The 14,270-nt window shown below is 32.2% G+C and overlaps 4 protein-coding genes across 4 annotated transcripts; 2 read left to right on the top strand and 2 right to left on the bottom strand.

Moving 5' to 3' along the window:
- Positions 1-259: 259 nt before the first annotated feature.
- Positions 260-1,530, top strand: LOAG_07688 (hypothetical protein; the record flags this gene model as incomplete). The annotated part of the gene is made up of 3 exons (XM_003143221.1): positions 260-351; positions 761-944; positions 1,288-1,530. The coding sequence occupies 3 exons, from the start codon at positions 260-262 to the stop codon at positions 1,528-1,530; spliced, it is 519 nt and encodes a 172-aa protein (XP_003143269.1).
- Positions 1,531-2,373: 843 nt separating this feature from the next.
- On the top strand, positions 2,374-3,320 carry LOAG_07687 (hypothetical protein; the record flags this gene model as incomplete). The annotated part of the gene is made up of 2 exons (XM_003143220.1): positions 2,374-2,378; positions 3,098-3,320. The coding sequence occupies 2 exons, from the start codon at positions 2,374-2,376 to the stop codon at positions 3,318-3,320; spliced, it is 228 nt and encodes a 75-aa protein (XP_003143268.1).
- A 764-nt stretch (positions 3,321-4,084) lies between these two features.
- LOAG_07686 (hypothetical protein) lies at positions 4,085-4,615 on the bottom strand (the record flags this gene model as incomplete). The annotated part of the gene is made up of 2 exons (XM_020447509.1): positions 4,085-4,126; positions 4,337-4,615. 2 exons carry the CDS (start codon positions 4,613-4,615, stop codon positions 4,085-4,087), a joined length of 321 nt encoding a protein of 106 aa, XP_020302271.1.
- Positions 4,616-6,492: 1,877 nt separating this feature from the next.
- Positions 6,493-11,515, bottom strand: LOAG_07685 (ATPase). Its single transcript, XM_020447508.1, has 17 exons — positions 11,436-11,515; positions 11,263-11,327; positions 11,019-11,171; positions 10,709-10,760; positions 10,485-10,607; positions 10,238-10,372; positions 9,899-10,118; positions 9,709-9,810; positions 9,486-9,609; positions 9,225-9,353; positions 9,069-9,142; positions 8,564-8,766; positions 8,218-8,388; positions 7,928-8,047; positions 7,659-7,758; positions 7,112-7,295; positions 6,493-6,813 (listed from the first exon to the last, which is right to left on the bottom strand). The coding sequence occupies exons 1-17, from the start codon at positions 11,502-11,504 to the stop codon at positions 6,612-6,614; spliced, it is 2,226 nt and encodes a 741-aa protein (XP_020302270.1). The 5' UTR covers positions 11,505-11,515; the 3' UTR covers positions 6,493-6,611.
- Positions 11,516-14,270: the final 2,755 nt, after the last annotated feature.

Genomic DNA, 14,270 nt, shown 5'->3' with positions numbered 1-14,270 from the left:
AATTACAGTAAATTTGCAAATGTCGCTATTTATGTTACCATTAAATTTATCATTAATCAATGGTTGGAAAGGTTTAAATTATGAAAACTGATTGAAATTATTAAAAAATGATTTTCAGATTGATTTTCCTTACTAAACTAAGCAGGACTAATTCACCTATCTTAAACTACTCGGCAATAATTTTGACAAGATTTTGTTAAAATGCTATTTCATATGAAAGCATTCACACTATTCAAACCGGAAAAATAAATCTATCAAGATGATACATAGATTAATAATTGTTTTTTTACCAGTATTATATACTGCTGTTTACAGTAATCCGAAATATCAACGGATATTTATCAGTGCAAGGTTCGTTTTTTCAAATAATTCATTGTAAGATTTTCAATTTTTGAATCATTGATTCTGATAGTTGAAATTTTTCCGTTTTAAATCAGAAATTTAAATCGTTTGTCTATACGAATTTTATTTTTTAGCAATAAAAACTTTTGTTTTTTTCTTTTTTTCTATTTTATATTAATGAATATTGAAAAATTGATGAATGTGTGGAAAAAAATTATTTCTGAAGACGGAAAGATGCGAAATTTCTTGATTTTATTAGTCAATTCAGCTTATCGCATTTTAAACTTCGATTTCGCTAATCTTCTTTTATTAATTTTTACAATCTCACTAGCGGAAAATTGAATGTTTCCATTCTAGGATTCTTTAAAATCTAAGACTAGAAAAAAAAAGTAATTCCCTTCTTATCTTTTTATTTCAGGGCAATAAATTTTGTAGATACGACAAAGCATGGCTTTCGAATCGTTCTGTTGAATTCATTTCTTGAAACTCATCTTTCACCAACTCAAATTCCAACATTATTTGTTTCGGCAATTCCATTAAAATCAGGCGAACCGCTTGTTACCAAAGTTTTTTATCCTGATAGCATTCGGGAAGATAAGCAGGTCATATATCAGTTCTTTTCAACTTTTTCAATTGATTTAAATTTCCTCAAAAGTACACAGATAATCGAGCAAATGGAAATGAAATTTTTAATCTTTTTATCCGTTTTCATTATTCAGATCTACAAATTCTCATAATATTATTGAATATGTAAAAAATTGACTGCAATAGATGAAGATAGACGAAAAAATCATTATAATACAAGGTCAAAGATCAGAAAATGAGGTTAGATTTGTTTCAAATATGACACAAGATAAATGTTAACAGATTAAATGATGTTTAATTTTTTTCAGTTCAATTGAAATTTAACAAACCATTTGAATCGATTCATTCATATTGATTTAGGTATATTTGTCCGATTTACGAGAACGATCATGGTATTATATTTGCATTGAATGGGAGAATTTCAACAGACATAATGAAACAACTGGTACTGATTGTCGATTATTACGAACTTTAGATCGATTTGGAAAAAGTGCGGATACAACAGTAGAAGATGTAGAGGTGGTTGATATCACTGCAACTACAATGCAATTTAAAATCCACTCTATCACGAATTTTCCAATGAGGTCTTCTTTACCTATTTAAAAGTAACCTTCTCGCAAATCATTAGATTTCTCATTTGTTTTATTTACCAATGTTTTATTGCTATCAATTTGATTAAAACTTTTGGACCTTAAGATGTAATGCTTTATGCCTTATTCTATTATGATCTAGTATGTGGGTTAATGTCGCTTTTCTTGATTGCTTATCGTAATCCTACAGTAAGTTGTCGGATCAATCTATAAAAAATGTCACCAAAAGGTGCTCAACTGATCGTTATCACTGCTGCTAACAATGATTCAGTCCTTTAGGATGCCGATCGGTACAGCTTTCAATTGCGCTCCACTTTCATTCTCTCTTATCAATCTAGTAGTTTAATGCAAAAATGCAAAAAATAAGGGAATGCATCAATATCGCATATTTCTTTTTTTGGGAAAAAGTAATTCGGTGACAAATATTCCATTTTATTTTGCTTTAATCGAATAATAAATTAGAAAATTCTACATATCTAATTTTTTTTTTTTTTTTTTTTTTTTTTGTAAACTTCTTTGTATGTAAAATTAATTTAATTTCGCTATGTTTTTGATCACTTAAATTTTATCTTCATCAATATAATTTTACATATTTTGATTAACATTATATGCCTATAGTAATAAGTTAAAACTTTCAATAATATGTACGTGAAGCCTTTAACTTAGGAAAAATGTCAATTTATAAAATGGTTTTAAAAACTTTTAAGATTCTATTTTTAAAGTTTTCGTTCCTTTAAATTTAAATTATCATCCTTATCTCATTTATTTTAATCATTGCTATAATTAAGTTTGTCAGTTTAATGTCCGTTTACATTCTAACTTACCAAGTGAATATTGAAAGATAATTCTTCATTTGATGAAGTAACTAATGATTAAATTGCATGGAAAAAGTTGAAAAGTTTATAAAAAGTAATAGACTTAAAACAGCTCAATTTAAAATTCATAGAAATCAAAAAAAATAAGTATATTAACGACCTGTTCAATGCCAAACAATAATTCTCAGCTTTTTCTTTCCTATCACCTTCTTTTTCATAAAATGATTTTCTGGGAAATATCACAGTGAATGGAATTTTAGGTAAGGAAAACCATCGTTTAAATCCTGTTAAAAAATAATTTCCGGAACGAATCATTCATTAAAATTTCGAAGCATTGAATTAGTCGAAAGTAAAAGAAAGGATTTAACGAACGATTGATACCATAAACTTTCTTTCTTTTCACTATGTCACGATTAAAAGATATTCAAATCTTCCAATTATATCAATATATTTTGCAAGGCTACAAATGACAACTAACTTGTGATCACTCCGTCCGATGACCTTATTTAATAAAAGATAATAAGCAGAAGATGGATGTTTATTTTCATAATTTGTTCATGAATGTGTCCATCATTTTCCATGATCTTTTATAAATTTCTGATAGAGATATGGCTTAGGAAAAATCAATTAGTTAGTATTTAATTAGTTATGGAGATTCCTTAGAGATTTTCTTCAATCCTAAGCTATCTATTTGTTCTTTTAAATTAATTGGTAAAGTGTAATTTAAAAGAATACAAGCTAACAATATGTTTTGTATTATTATAGAACGATTGCAACATTGCAAGGCGGTAATGTACCTCAGATAAGCTCACAAGTATTTGAATTTCGTGAATCATCTGATCTCGATGTATTATTTGCATTTCTAAAACACGACACAGAATATGGAAAGTTATGCATTCGTGAGGAACCACTTACGCGAGGTTATACTTCGATGGGCCGTTACGTATCCGGTATAGGCATTGAAAAGTGTTACTTTGGTATAATTTGAAGTTATTTAAAGCTAAATTAAATTAAATTTCATCATGAAATGTTTTTAAAACACTTTTAAAAAAATAAGTTTTAATCTTGCTTTCGAATTTAGAATTTTTGAATTCGCTCTTTATGAATGCATCCTTTTTCTTTCTTTTTAATTTAGGAAAATTAAAAACGAAGGATTATGAATTGTCAACATACGATATGGAGGCCAGTCCATACAGATTTACCACTTCTTCCAGTCGCACAATTTTCATTAATTACAGTGTCATCTTTTTCTATCTTTTCATTGCTATATTCTTAGTGAGCAAAAACTGTTCATAATATTTTTTTTCCTTTTTTGTCTTACACATTTTCTTAATTCCCTTATTTACATTTTATTTTTATTATTAATTTTCCTGAATTTCATGAATTTTTTAGTTGCTGAATTATTTTATTTAATGAAGTATGAAATGGTATATTTTCATTATCTTATATCACTGACTATGATTTATCATTTTTTACGACGTTCTATTTCTCTCAGCATCTGAATGAGGCCATATAATGGTAATACTTACTTGTATTGGCTTTCAGTACTTTCCATAACCTAAATATATTCCCATATTTTTTTTCTTGTTGATAGTGTAATATCTGCAATGTGATCAGATAATCTATTTATTATAAAAGCTTAGAATAGTATCATTCTGCGATAAAAAGGCCTATTTTTGGGTTATTTCTAGTTTAGTCACATTATACTTCTACTATCATCAGTTATTTATGAACAACAAGAATAACATTTCTTTATATCATATCAATTTCCAATGTTACTACTGACTTATCTATCTACAAATTGGTTTTTAGCTCATCATATATGGAATACTTATTGTTATTAAGTGATGAGAATCATTTTCGTTCTTCCATTTCTTTTTTCAAGTATTACTTATCCATACATATATTTGCATGCAATAATTTTGCAAATTTTATGCACCAAACTTATTTCATTCATTTTCATAATCTATCATGCAGTTACTCTGTGTAAATTCTCATACTTACCATTTTTGTCATTTGTTTGGTATTATTTTTGATGTCATATTTGGTAATCATAGCCCAAGCACCAATAAGTTGGGATTGCAGTATTAGAATTCCCAAAAGATGCCGTACTGATAGAGCAATTGGTGCTAACTGATCAACACCTTGATGAGAACCTTGTGTAACCTTCCGAAGCGGATATACACAAACGGTATTACATTCGAAACGCACAGGAGTTTTCTTACTGTAAGAATGAATGGCAATGACCGTGAAAGGATTAGTCGTTCGCGAACTATGTGACATCAACGTCCACTCGGTAAACATTCATCAATAAGTATTATTCAATGTCTGTCCTCAAATTTTTGTTAAATTGCTATGTTAATGAATTGAGGGAAATCTTTGATTTGAAAATAAAACCTTATAACATTTGTTCAAATTATGTTAGCAAATTAATATTGAAGGAGTATTTGGCTAATTATATGCTTAGTGTGTGATGAAAACTTTTTTTCTTTTTAAATATTAAACGATAAAAAAGCAAATCTTTTGCAACAATAAACAGTTTTGAAATTGTATGATATATGCATAATCTCTATGGTTTGGATATATTTTCAACAACTGACTTGTGTCCAGTTTTATCGAAATATCCTTCCCAGAAGTTTTAAGTAAATGAGGAAGATACAGATTGAATATTATATGGATAGGTTCAAATGATTTGAAAGTTTTGATAACTGAATGGATCAGGCAAAGGACCACGATAGCTTTTTTAGAGCTTCAGTATTTGATACACTTAGCATAGCGTTATATCAAACTATTAATTAAAGGGATGGAATATTAATAAAAAAATCATGCTAAAATGTTTGATACTGAACAGCATATTGCAACATTCCGCAATAATATTAAATTAATTTTAGTTCTGGATTTGAGGTTAAAACCGTCGATAAATCGAAGTTGTAACGAACGCGAAAAATCATTCAGAAAGTATGAGAAGTTGAACACAAAGGAGATACGTACCATTAATCAGTTCAAAATTATTTAGTGATGAACAAAAAGTGAACATACTTATTATTTCTAATATACATATATGTATGAAATACACTTTCAATAAAATGCAAATCAGAGATCCCCTCATCCACAATTATTAGTGATATATCAAATGGTAAATACTCAGTTTCATTTATTTTCAATCACAAATAACTGTCTACTTTTAATATATTCCCTAAAAATGCCAGGCCACAAAGGGACATGAAATGTTGAGCCACAAAAGCATCAATTGTTTCACCAAACAACAAGAATGGAATAATAATGAGCGTAATAGAATGCAATAAGCACATTAATGAATGTATTGCTTATCGAATTTGATGCATAACTATGGAGAGGCAACGTTGATCATAGATTTCAATTGCGAATCACAAAAACATAACACTAAATTGGTACTTAAAGTCATTTGATTCGATGATGATACAGATTTGGAATCTTTTAATATATTCCCTAAAAATGCTTGGTCATACCGAATGATGATACACGAACGTGCAAAAAAACGAAACACGATTTAAATGTAGAGTGTAGTATTTTAAGAAATTAAAAGAAATGGAAATGAGGAAAGATGAGTAGAAAAGAAGTTTGAGATAATCTCCTCCTCAACTAATCACTTGCGATGGTGCTATAAAGTCGATTCGTAACTTCTATTTTATGAATTTAATTTGTTACACAAATATATTAAAAGCATATCAACCGCTAATCCCGGATTAGATTGTACCACAATTGAAATGAACCTTTGTTTCTTCGCTTTCAAGTCATACAACTAATCGATTTTTTCTATATTTTACAAATTTGGGTACTTAGGAAATCAAATTTGAAAAGAATATTTTGAAAAAAAAGAAGTCTAGAGAAAAATTAAATAAGTCTAAATGAACTATATTGCGTCCGGTGAATATGTCGTAACCCGACCATACAGCAGTTAATGCTGTTTGTGTCAATTAAATGTTGAGATTTCAGATGTCATTATAACTTATACTTCAATCCTTCTAATACTCGAATCTTCTTTTTCTCCTCCTATTCCTTCAGAACTCTATGGCTTCTTATATATAAAGCAAGTCATAGACCACATGTGAATCCGAGCAGCTGAGCAAATTCTAAGATCTGTTGAAGCAAACATTAGAAAAGAACCAAGTTCTTAAACCCTAAAACACGCTCTGCTGTAGCCATAATACGTTCAGAAGTACTGTAAAGTACACAATTTAATGACTAGTTCACTTCATTTTCTTCACGATTTTATTTTAATTTAAACATAAATTTATAGTTATTTCAATTTTCCATACATTTCCTTCAACTTCTGATAAACAATTCGGTCTTTTTCTGGGACAGACGGCCTTATCCTCCTGGCCGCATTTTGGAAGTGTCTCATAGTCACTCGATGACATCCATCTGTGTTGCTTCCAGATATGCTTTCCTGCATAGCTATAATACCCGCTTCATGCACAAGTGCCGCTATGTCAGCTCCACTGGAATTCAAATCAACAATACACACATATATCACGACAGTATTCATTACATAACCATCTGTATGTGAAAAAATGAAGTTTTATAAATGGCAATATGTGTGATTAGGATTCCTAACATCTACAGTTATTACAAACTGCTTCCTTCTCTTCCAAATGATTTTCGGATTGATAGCACATAAATACAATATCAGCAACATCAGATCTGATGATATTACGCGGAAGCAAAAGTCTCATCCCAATAAGGAGAGTTCCTAACAAAAAATAGTGTCTAAAATAAATAAAAAGCTTTAAAACATACGTGAACCACTCGAGAGCAGGGTCTGCAACAATACTTTTGTAAGAAAAATCGTCTGATAAGTGAGGACGTCTTCCGTTTTTCGTTATTTTGCAAAGGATGTCTTCTTTCTCTTTCATATTTGGAAAATCAACAAAAAGTATTTTATCCAACCTTCCAGGACGTAAAACAGCGCCATCAACAATGTCTGTAATATAAAATCCATATCAGATATCAGCTGATGATGCGATGTCACAGGAGACTTATGTAATTGTGATACCTGCATTGAAATGTTAGACTTGAAGTCGCCTTGTATGTACGCAATACAAGGGCATTTCAAGCCTATAACTGTTCATTGCACATTTAACAACTACATAATTCTTGCAATGCTATCATCCGCTTGTCAAGATGAGAATGGTATGTTAACCTTGAATTTCGCCTGTTAAAATAATGATCAGGATTTTTTCAGTTCATTTGCAGCTTCAGTAGTAAGCTCACATCAGAGTTTCTAAGTCACGGATGGTATCTTGATTTTGAGGAAACATATGATATCAAATAGCAGATGGCATACCCGGACGATTTGTTGCTCCAATTAGAAATACTTCTTTCCGGATTTCTACACCATCCATTTCTGTGAGCAATTGGTTTACCAACCGTGAACTTCCACTTGTCTTGAAAAAAAAAGAAAAAACCATCACAGTCTTCCGAAAGGTTAATAAAACCAGACACATCAAGTTTTTGATCAGATTTTGAATACTTAAAAGTTAAATTGAACTTAAAACTACTGAATGAACTTTGGTGTACGGTTGAAAAGTAAGCTAAAGATAGAAGTGACCACACCTCATTGCTTGTTCGTTTTGGACAAAGTGCATCAATTTCATCGAAGAAAATGACACACGGTGAAGAATCTCTTGCCCTTTGGAAAACGGTACGCACTGCTCTTTCACTTTCTCCAACATACTATATAACATATTTAATCTTTAGGGAAACATGATTCTGAGATAAATGTAACTTCATTCATTACTAGCATATCGTTTATAGAATTAACTTCACAAAGAGTAGTCTACATTTAATATTGCTAAGATATCTGACTTATGAAGCAAAAATGAATTAAGCAGAGCTTAGCATACCATGCTTAGTAATTCAGGCCCTTTGATGCTAATGAAATTCATGCCACTTTCATTGGCAACAGCTTTCGCCAGTAATGTTTTACCACAACCTGGTGGTCCACATAGCAGTATTCCTTGAGGCCTACTTTCCATTCCAAATTCACAAAAAAGTTCAGGTTGTTGGATAGGAATCTGTAAAATATAGCAATTCAATCACCTAACTACTTACGACAAATATTCTAAGTAATAAATAATCAAGTGGCATTGTGAACTGCTGAGTTTCTAATGTTTATTAAATTTTTCTCAAGCCACGTCGAAAAAACAAAAAATAATTATGGTTTGAAATATTTACACTTTATTCACACACCAGTATGCTCCATTTCAGCTCTTCGCGAACGCTTTCTAGTGCACCAATATCGTTCCAAGTGATATCTGGAACAGTGACGAATCCTTCACGTTTAGCCGATGGATCCACCAATGTTAATGCGCTATTGAAATCTTCCATCGTTACACGAATTTTCCGTAAATCATTATCATCCAATTGCTGCGATGACTCTAGCCAAGTAAGCACTGAAATAATCTATAATTTCGAAATCTACATCAAATCAAATTCAGCAACTAAAAACGAAAGCTAACTGCAAAAATTTAGTTTTACTAGGATAGATGTATTAAAACATACCGAGGAATCACTTTCAACACCTAATTAACACTTCTCAAAAGAATTATACATAATACATAAGCCTTAACAGTGATTTGATAGTATCAACTTGGATACTATGACAGCATGGCAAAAAGAAATGAAATTGGATTTTATGGAAGCTGTATAAAAAAAAGAATTTTCAAAAATTCAAGGAATTAAAAATGGGTTTTACTTTTCTGTAATTCTAACTCGGTCTCTTCAATTTTCTTCTTCCCATATTTACGTTCACCTGCTGCTTCGAATATCCTTGAAAAGCATTAGAATACATAAAAATGACACTGCTCTAAAAACTATGAAAAACATAACACCTTTCATAACAACAACGTACCCATTTACTGCTCTTTTCACTGCACATAATGCTGCTTCCTTCGATAGAGCTTTAAGATCAGCTCCCACATATCCTGGAGTAAGACGTGCCAATTCTTGTAGTACTACTCTGTCATTCAATCGAAGGCTTCTAGAAGATGAAATTGAAGATCCCAGGAGATGAAACATGGAAAAAACACAAAATCCAATTTCATGCATTTCGACCACAGTGGTAATTTCGAATCTGTAGCATAACGAGAAACAGAAGAAAAAAGATGAATACCTGCAAACAATCTCCAATATTTTCAATCTAGTACGTTTATCCGGGATTCCCAACGCTATTTCCTTATCGAAACGACCAGCTCTTCGTAGAGCTGGATCTATAGTTTCTACTCTGCTTGTGGTACCTGCAATTGAAGCACATATGTAACGGTCAGTTTTCATTATAGTTTGCCATCTACAAATAGGACTATGGCATGATTTATCAGCTGAAGTTGAATATTTACCTATTACAAGAACTAGATTCCCTTTACGTATTTTTCTAATTGAAAGATCGACATCTGTGCTGTCCGCGTTCAGTTCGACATCTTCTCTCGGATTTGACAAATCTAAAACTTTGCGTTTTGAAATAAAATTATTAAAGATAGTTTATACAATTAAGCGATTGAGCCTCGTAACATCACTATTTACACTCACCATCAAGACAAGCAACAAGCTGTGATACAATACGTCTCTCCATTTCACGTTGTGCATTATCCCGTTTGGAGGCAATGGCATCGATATCATCCAAAAGTAAAACACATGGTGCTACTTCGATCGCTTTGTTGAATAATAATCGTATTTTTTGCTCGGTTTCGCCGGATACTCCAGAAACCAATTCTGTTACTGCCACTTTTAAAATTGGTAGCTTGAACTGCTAGAAAAAAAGAGATTCAAAAAAAGACAAATGGTTCCTGCTGCAATATTCAACAGCCAACATTAATTGGGATTTTAAAAAAATATAAATGAAATCTAAAACATTTTTCGAATACTTACCCCTGCAATGGCTTGAGCAAATAATGTTTTTCCACATCCAGGAGGACCATGAAGCAAAAAGCCAGAAGGATGTGTAACTCCAAGCAGACCATCAATTTCTGGATGTAAAAGATACATGACGAAACTGCAAACTTCCTAGAAACGGAAATACCTAATTCAATTATTCCAATGAAATGGAAATTGTGCGCTATGGCATACAGTATCAATCAAAGGGACCATAATTCATCAAGTCCAAACGAATTCTTACCAAAAGCTGCTGCTCGCAACCACCGATATCTGAGAACGTTACGTGCGATGCACTTGGCTCGACATTAATTTCTGTTTTGTACAGCGATCCAAATGATGCATATAATTTTCGAGGCTTCTTCAACTGCAAATTTTCAAATGGTCAACAAAGAAGAAAATGACAGAAACAATAATGCGATACTGCAAACGATAGAAATAATACAAAATGAAATTGAAACTCCTTACACCAGTTTCCGGTTTGTCCTTAGCAGGACTAAGCTTCTTGACAGTTTTCGTCCTAAAATTTATCAAACAGTCCAGTAAGCAAAACAAAAAGTTGCTAGTATTACAAGAAAAAAAAAGTTGGCCTTTTCCCATCTCCTTTTTTTTCCACCTGTAAAATACCGACCACAACAAAAGACAAAGATTCTTCAGCAGATTAAATTTATCGACTATCCGTCAATAATGAATACAAAAAATTTGCTATTATATGCCGAAGCAATATATTCGAGTTCATTCATCCTATTGTAACAGTGAGATAACTGAAGGTACCAACATTAGCTTTCGCTTTCGTTCCACAATTGCTGAAGTATCATTAGATTCCTTCGTCAGATCGACCACGTCATCTACCACGTTAGCATTCTTTATCATTCGAAGTCCAATTTCGACTGACTTCAAAAAATCGCGAAATTTCCGCCGTGAATATTCTCTAAATGGATGTGAGACATTTGATGATAGTAGAGAGATTCATAGCAACAGGCAGTTAAGATTCAAAGAGGGCAACATTAAAATGAACCAACGGATAGGTTTGTTGAAGATGATAGGCGAGATCCTCCGCGTCATATCCTTCATTCGCTTGCCAAGTCTGTAACGTTTTCTTATACAACGTTGATATACTATTTGTGATGGGATGGTATATAATAAGCAATAAATGACATAACACTAGGAAGAATGGTAAAACTTGAAAACTTACATCACGGATACGTGGTAGGAGACGTGGGTCAGACCGGAAACCAGAACTGGTTCTCTTGGTTTGCATCATAGCGCCTGTAATAATTTCCAGATATATCCTTTAACGAATGACTCATAAAAGTAATACCCACCATCCACAACATGTTGTCACACACGCGTAATAAAATCAAGGCACACGTCCTCCTCGTAAATAGTTCAATTCCCTTCAGACCACGATCAGAGTTATTCAGCGAAACCGCCATTGACTGGTTTCTTATGATGTAATTTGCTGTTTGTGGGAAATGTGGTAGGTTCAAAGATTGGTCATATGAAGGGGCATTGACTGGAATGGTTTGAACTGTTCAGCTGAAGAGAATGGTTGATTTGATGAATCAAATCTCTCTTTCCATCTCTTTTCAACTGCATTAGCATAAGTATGATCCACTTTAGTAACGAGCTTATTTCGTTAATGTAAGACCTAACATGAAGGTAAATCTGAGTGCAATTTTACAGATTGCTCCTAATATAAATGTCAACCCAAAAAAGTGCACTCCAATTAAGATCTCAGCCAAATCGATGTATGTTGCGAGACGCAAATTAAATACGAATATTGTTGCTGACTAGAACTTTTCGCACATATAAATGCACTTTCTCCTAACTGTCATTGTTTTTGTTATCACTGTGGTTCGCTTGTCTTCTATTCGCATTTAATTTATGATGGATTGGAAGGAAATAATACTTAGACGCAAGATAGGGCCGTGGATGAATTCTGAAGCAAATGTCTTAAGGTTTTCTGAGAAGAGAAATAATTTGAATTTCCAAATAGTCCGGAAATGGTGAGCAGACTATGATGACTCAATGACTGTAATGAACAGATGGACATAGGGAATTCTATGAAATGCAAGTGCAAGTGTGGAACCTTTATTTCTTGAATTGGAAGATGTCATCTGCGGGTAGAATGCTAGCATGAAAGCAAAGGCTGTGGATATGATGCAATGACATCACGAAGCGTTTGAGTATTAAAAATTAAAATATCCCGAAAGAATTCATAATGTCACAGTATTGACTGGGTGGCTTTTTTCAGCTCAGTAAATTATAGTTTGGCTACACTTTTCAAGTCGAAAGACAAGAAATTGTTAAGTGTGCACTTCCATTCAAATTCTCCGTTAATCAAAATGAGATCATCATCAAATTAAAATAAGGATGACGTCATCAAATCAAAATAAAATTTCGAAGAAAATGAAGTGAGATAAACTAGGCATTGACTTTTTTTGTGCAGCTTTTTTAAGTACGAGAAAACGTCTTATAGGCTTTGCAAACTTAGTCCTTTGATAATATTTACTTCAACACGTCTTAGAATTTATTCCCCTGCTGGGATTAACATGTGGTATATGACTTCGTGCCGGTTTTCAATTGTATGTGGGCGTAAGAAGCCATAGAGCTCTGAAGGTCAAGTGCTATAGGGTTACAAAATGTGAGCTGTAATAATCATTCAAACATGCCTCATTCAGAATCTTTTCCGAACCGATATTCAAACCGTCGTAGAAGTCGGAGGAAATGAATGAGGAAAATTGCTTCAGGTATTGATATTCATGCAATAAAGTAAAATGAAGGGATATTCTGTCCTATAGGGCTGCAAATCTGTTTCTTAATAAAATATCATGGGAACTATTTTTATATGTTATATTACATCATCATTACAACAGTTTATTTTGCAGGATATTGCGTCAGGAGCGGAATTCCGGATAGGACTTTTCGTCACGGTGGTTCAAAGATCGAAAAACAATGAAAAACAATGAAAACATTGGAACAATTAATATTTCACCAGTTTGTTCGAATGTCAATACTTTCAAATATTTTACTAATATCATTAGTATATTTCCCGCTTCTTTGCTTTTTATGATATAATCTGGAACTTTCTTTTTTGAGAAAATTGCGACAGTCAATTGCGAAGACAATGTGCAGAAAACAGAGGAATTTAAGGAAAAGGGACGAAATACTTGGATGGTCTTAAATGATGTAGAGAGAGAATATAAATTACACTAATAACTTTTCTTTCCTGTACATGAGATATTAAACTCGTAAGTCTGCAGAAAACGGAGCTAAAACAAATTCAGCTGAAATTTTTTTGACAATTTTCCGGGAATGTATGATGTGATTATCTCAATAAATGTAAATATCTTTTACATTCCATTCAAATTGTCAAAAACGACAACGAAGTTGTCATTGGCTTTCATCAATCTTTTCTCTTAAAAATTAATTAATAGCTATAAATTACTTCGATCTGTTGCATAAAAGTATCTTCAAGAAAACATCGCTGTGGGCTAACTGATTATATATTATCCAATAAAATATCTCCCCTTAATCTTCCTGCTTATAATGTTGTTCATAGTTTGTTCCTGCCTAACCTGACCTTTTATAAGTTGATATTTCTATTGCATTGTAATGTAAACAAGGTGGTCTGCTAATTTGGTATTTAACCAGCAGTCGTTCTTGCACTAAAGGCAAGAGAAATTTCCTTGAAAAGAGAAGGATAATTAGCAAATCTGTAGAAATGACTATTTATCTAAATTTTACATATTGCAACAAAGAAATCTTGTGATCACTGAAACTCGACAAGGCCAAGTCTAACAGAAGCCATGACTTGGGTGAAAGGTTTATGGTACAGAACTACTGACAACTATTTTGATAATAAATCAGAGCAAATTGCATGCTAAAGATTATGTATAAGAGATTAGGATAAGGGATAAAGATAACTCGCCGTAGCTGTGCAGAAAACGGGGCTGAAAAAAATTTAGTTATTTGACAATTTTTCGGATGAATGTAACATGATTTGTCTCAGTAAATGTAAGTATCT

The sequence above is a fragment of the Loa loa genome (genome assembly GCF_000183805.2).
Source record: "Loa loa unplaced genomic scaffold supercont3.153, whole genome shotgun sequence".
Taxonomy (NCBI): Eukaryota; Metazoa; Nematoda; class Chromadorea; order Rhabditida; family Onchocercidae; genus Loa; species Loa loa.
This window is presented reverse-complemented; position numbering and strand designations above follow the sequence as displayed.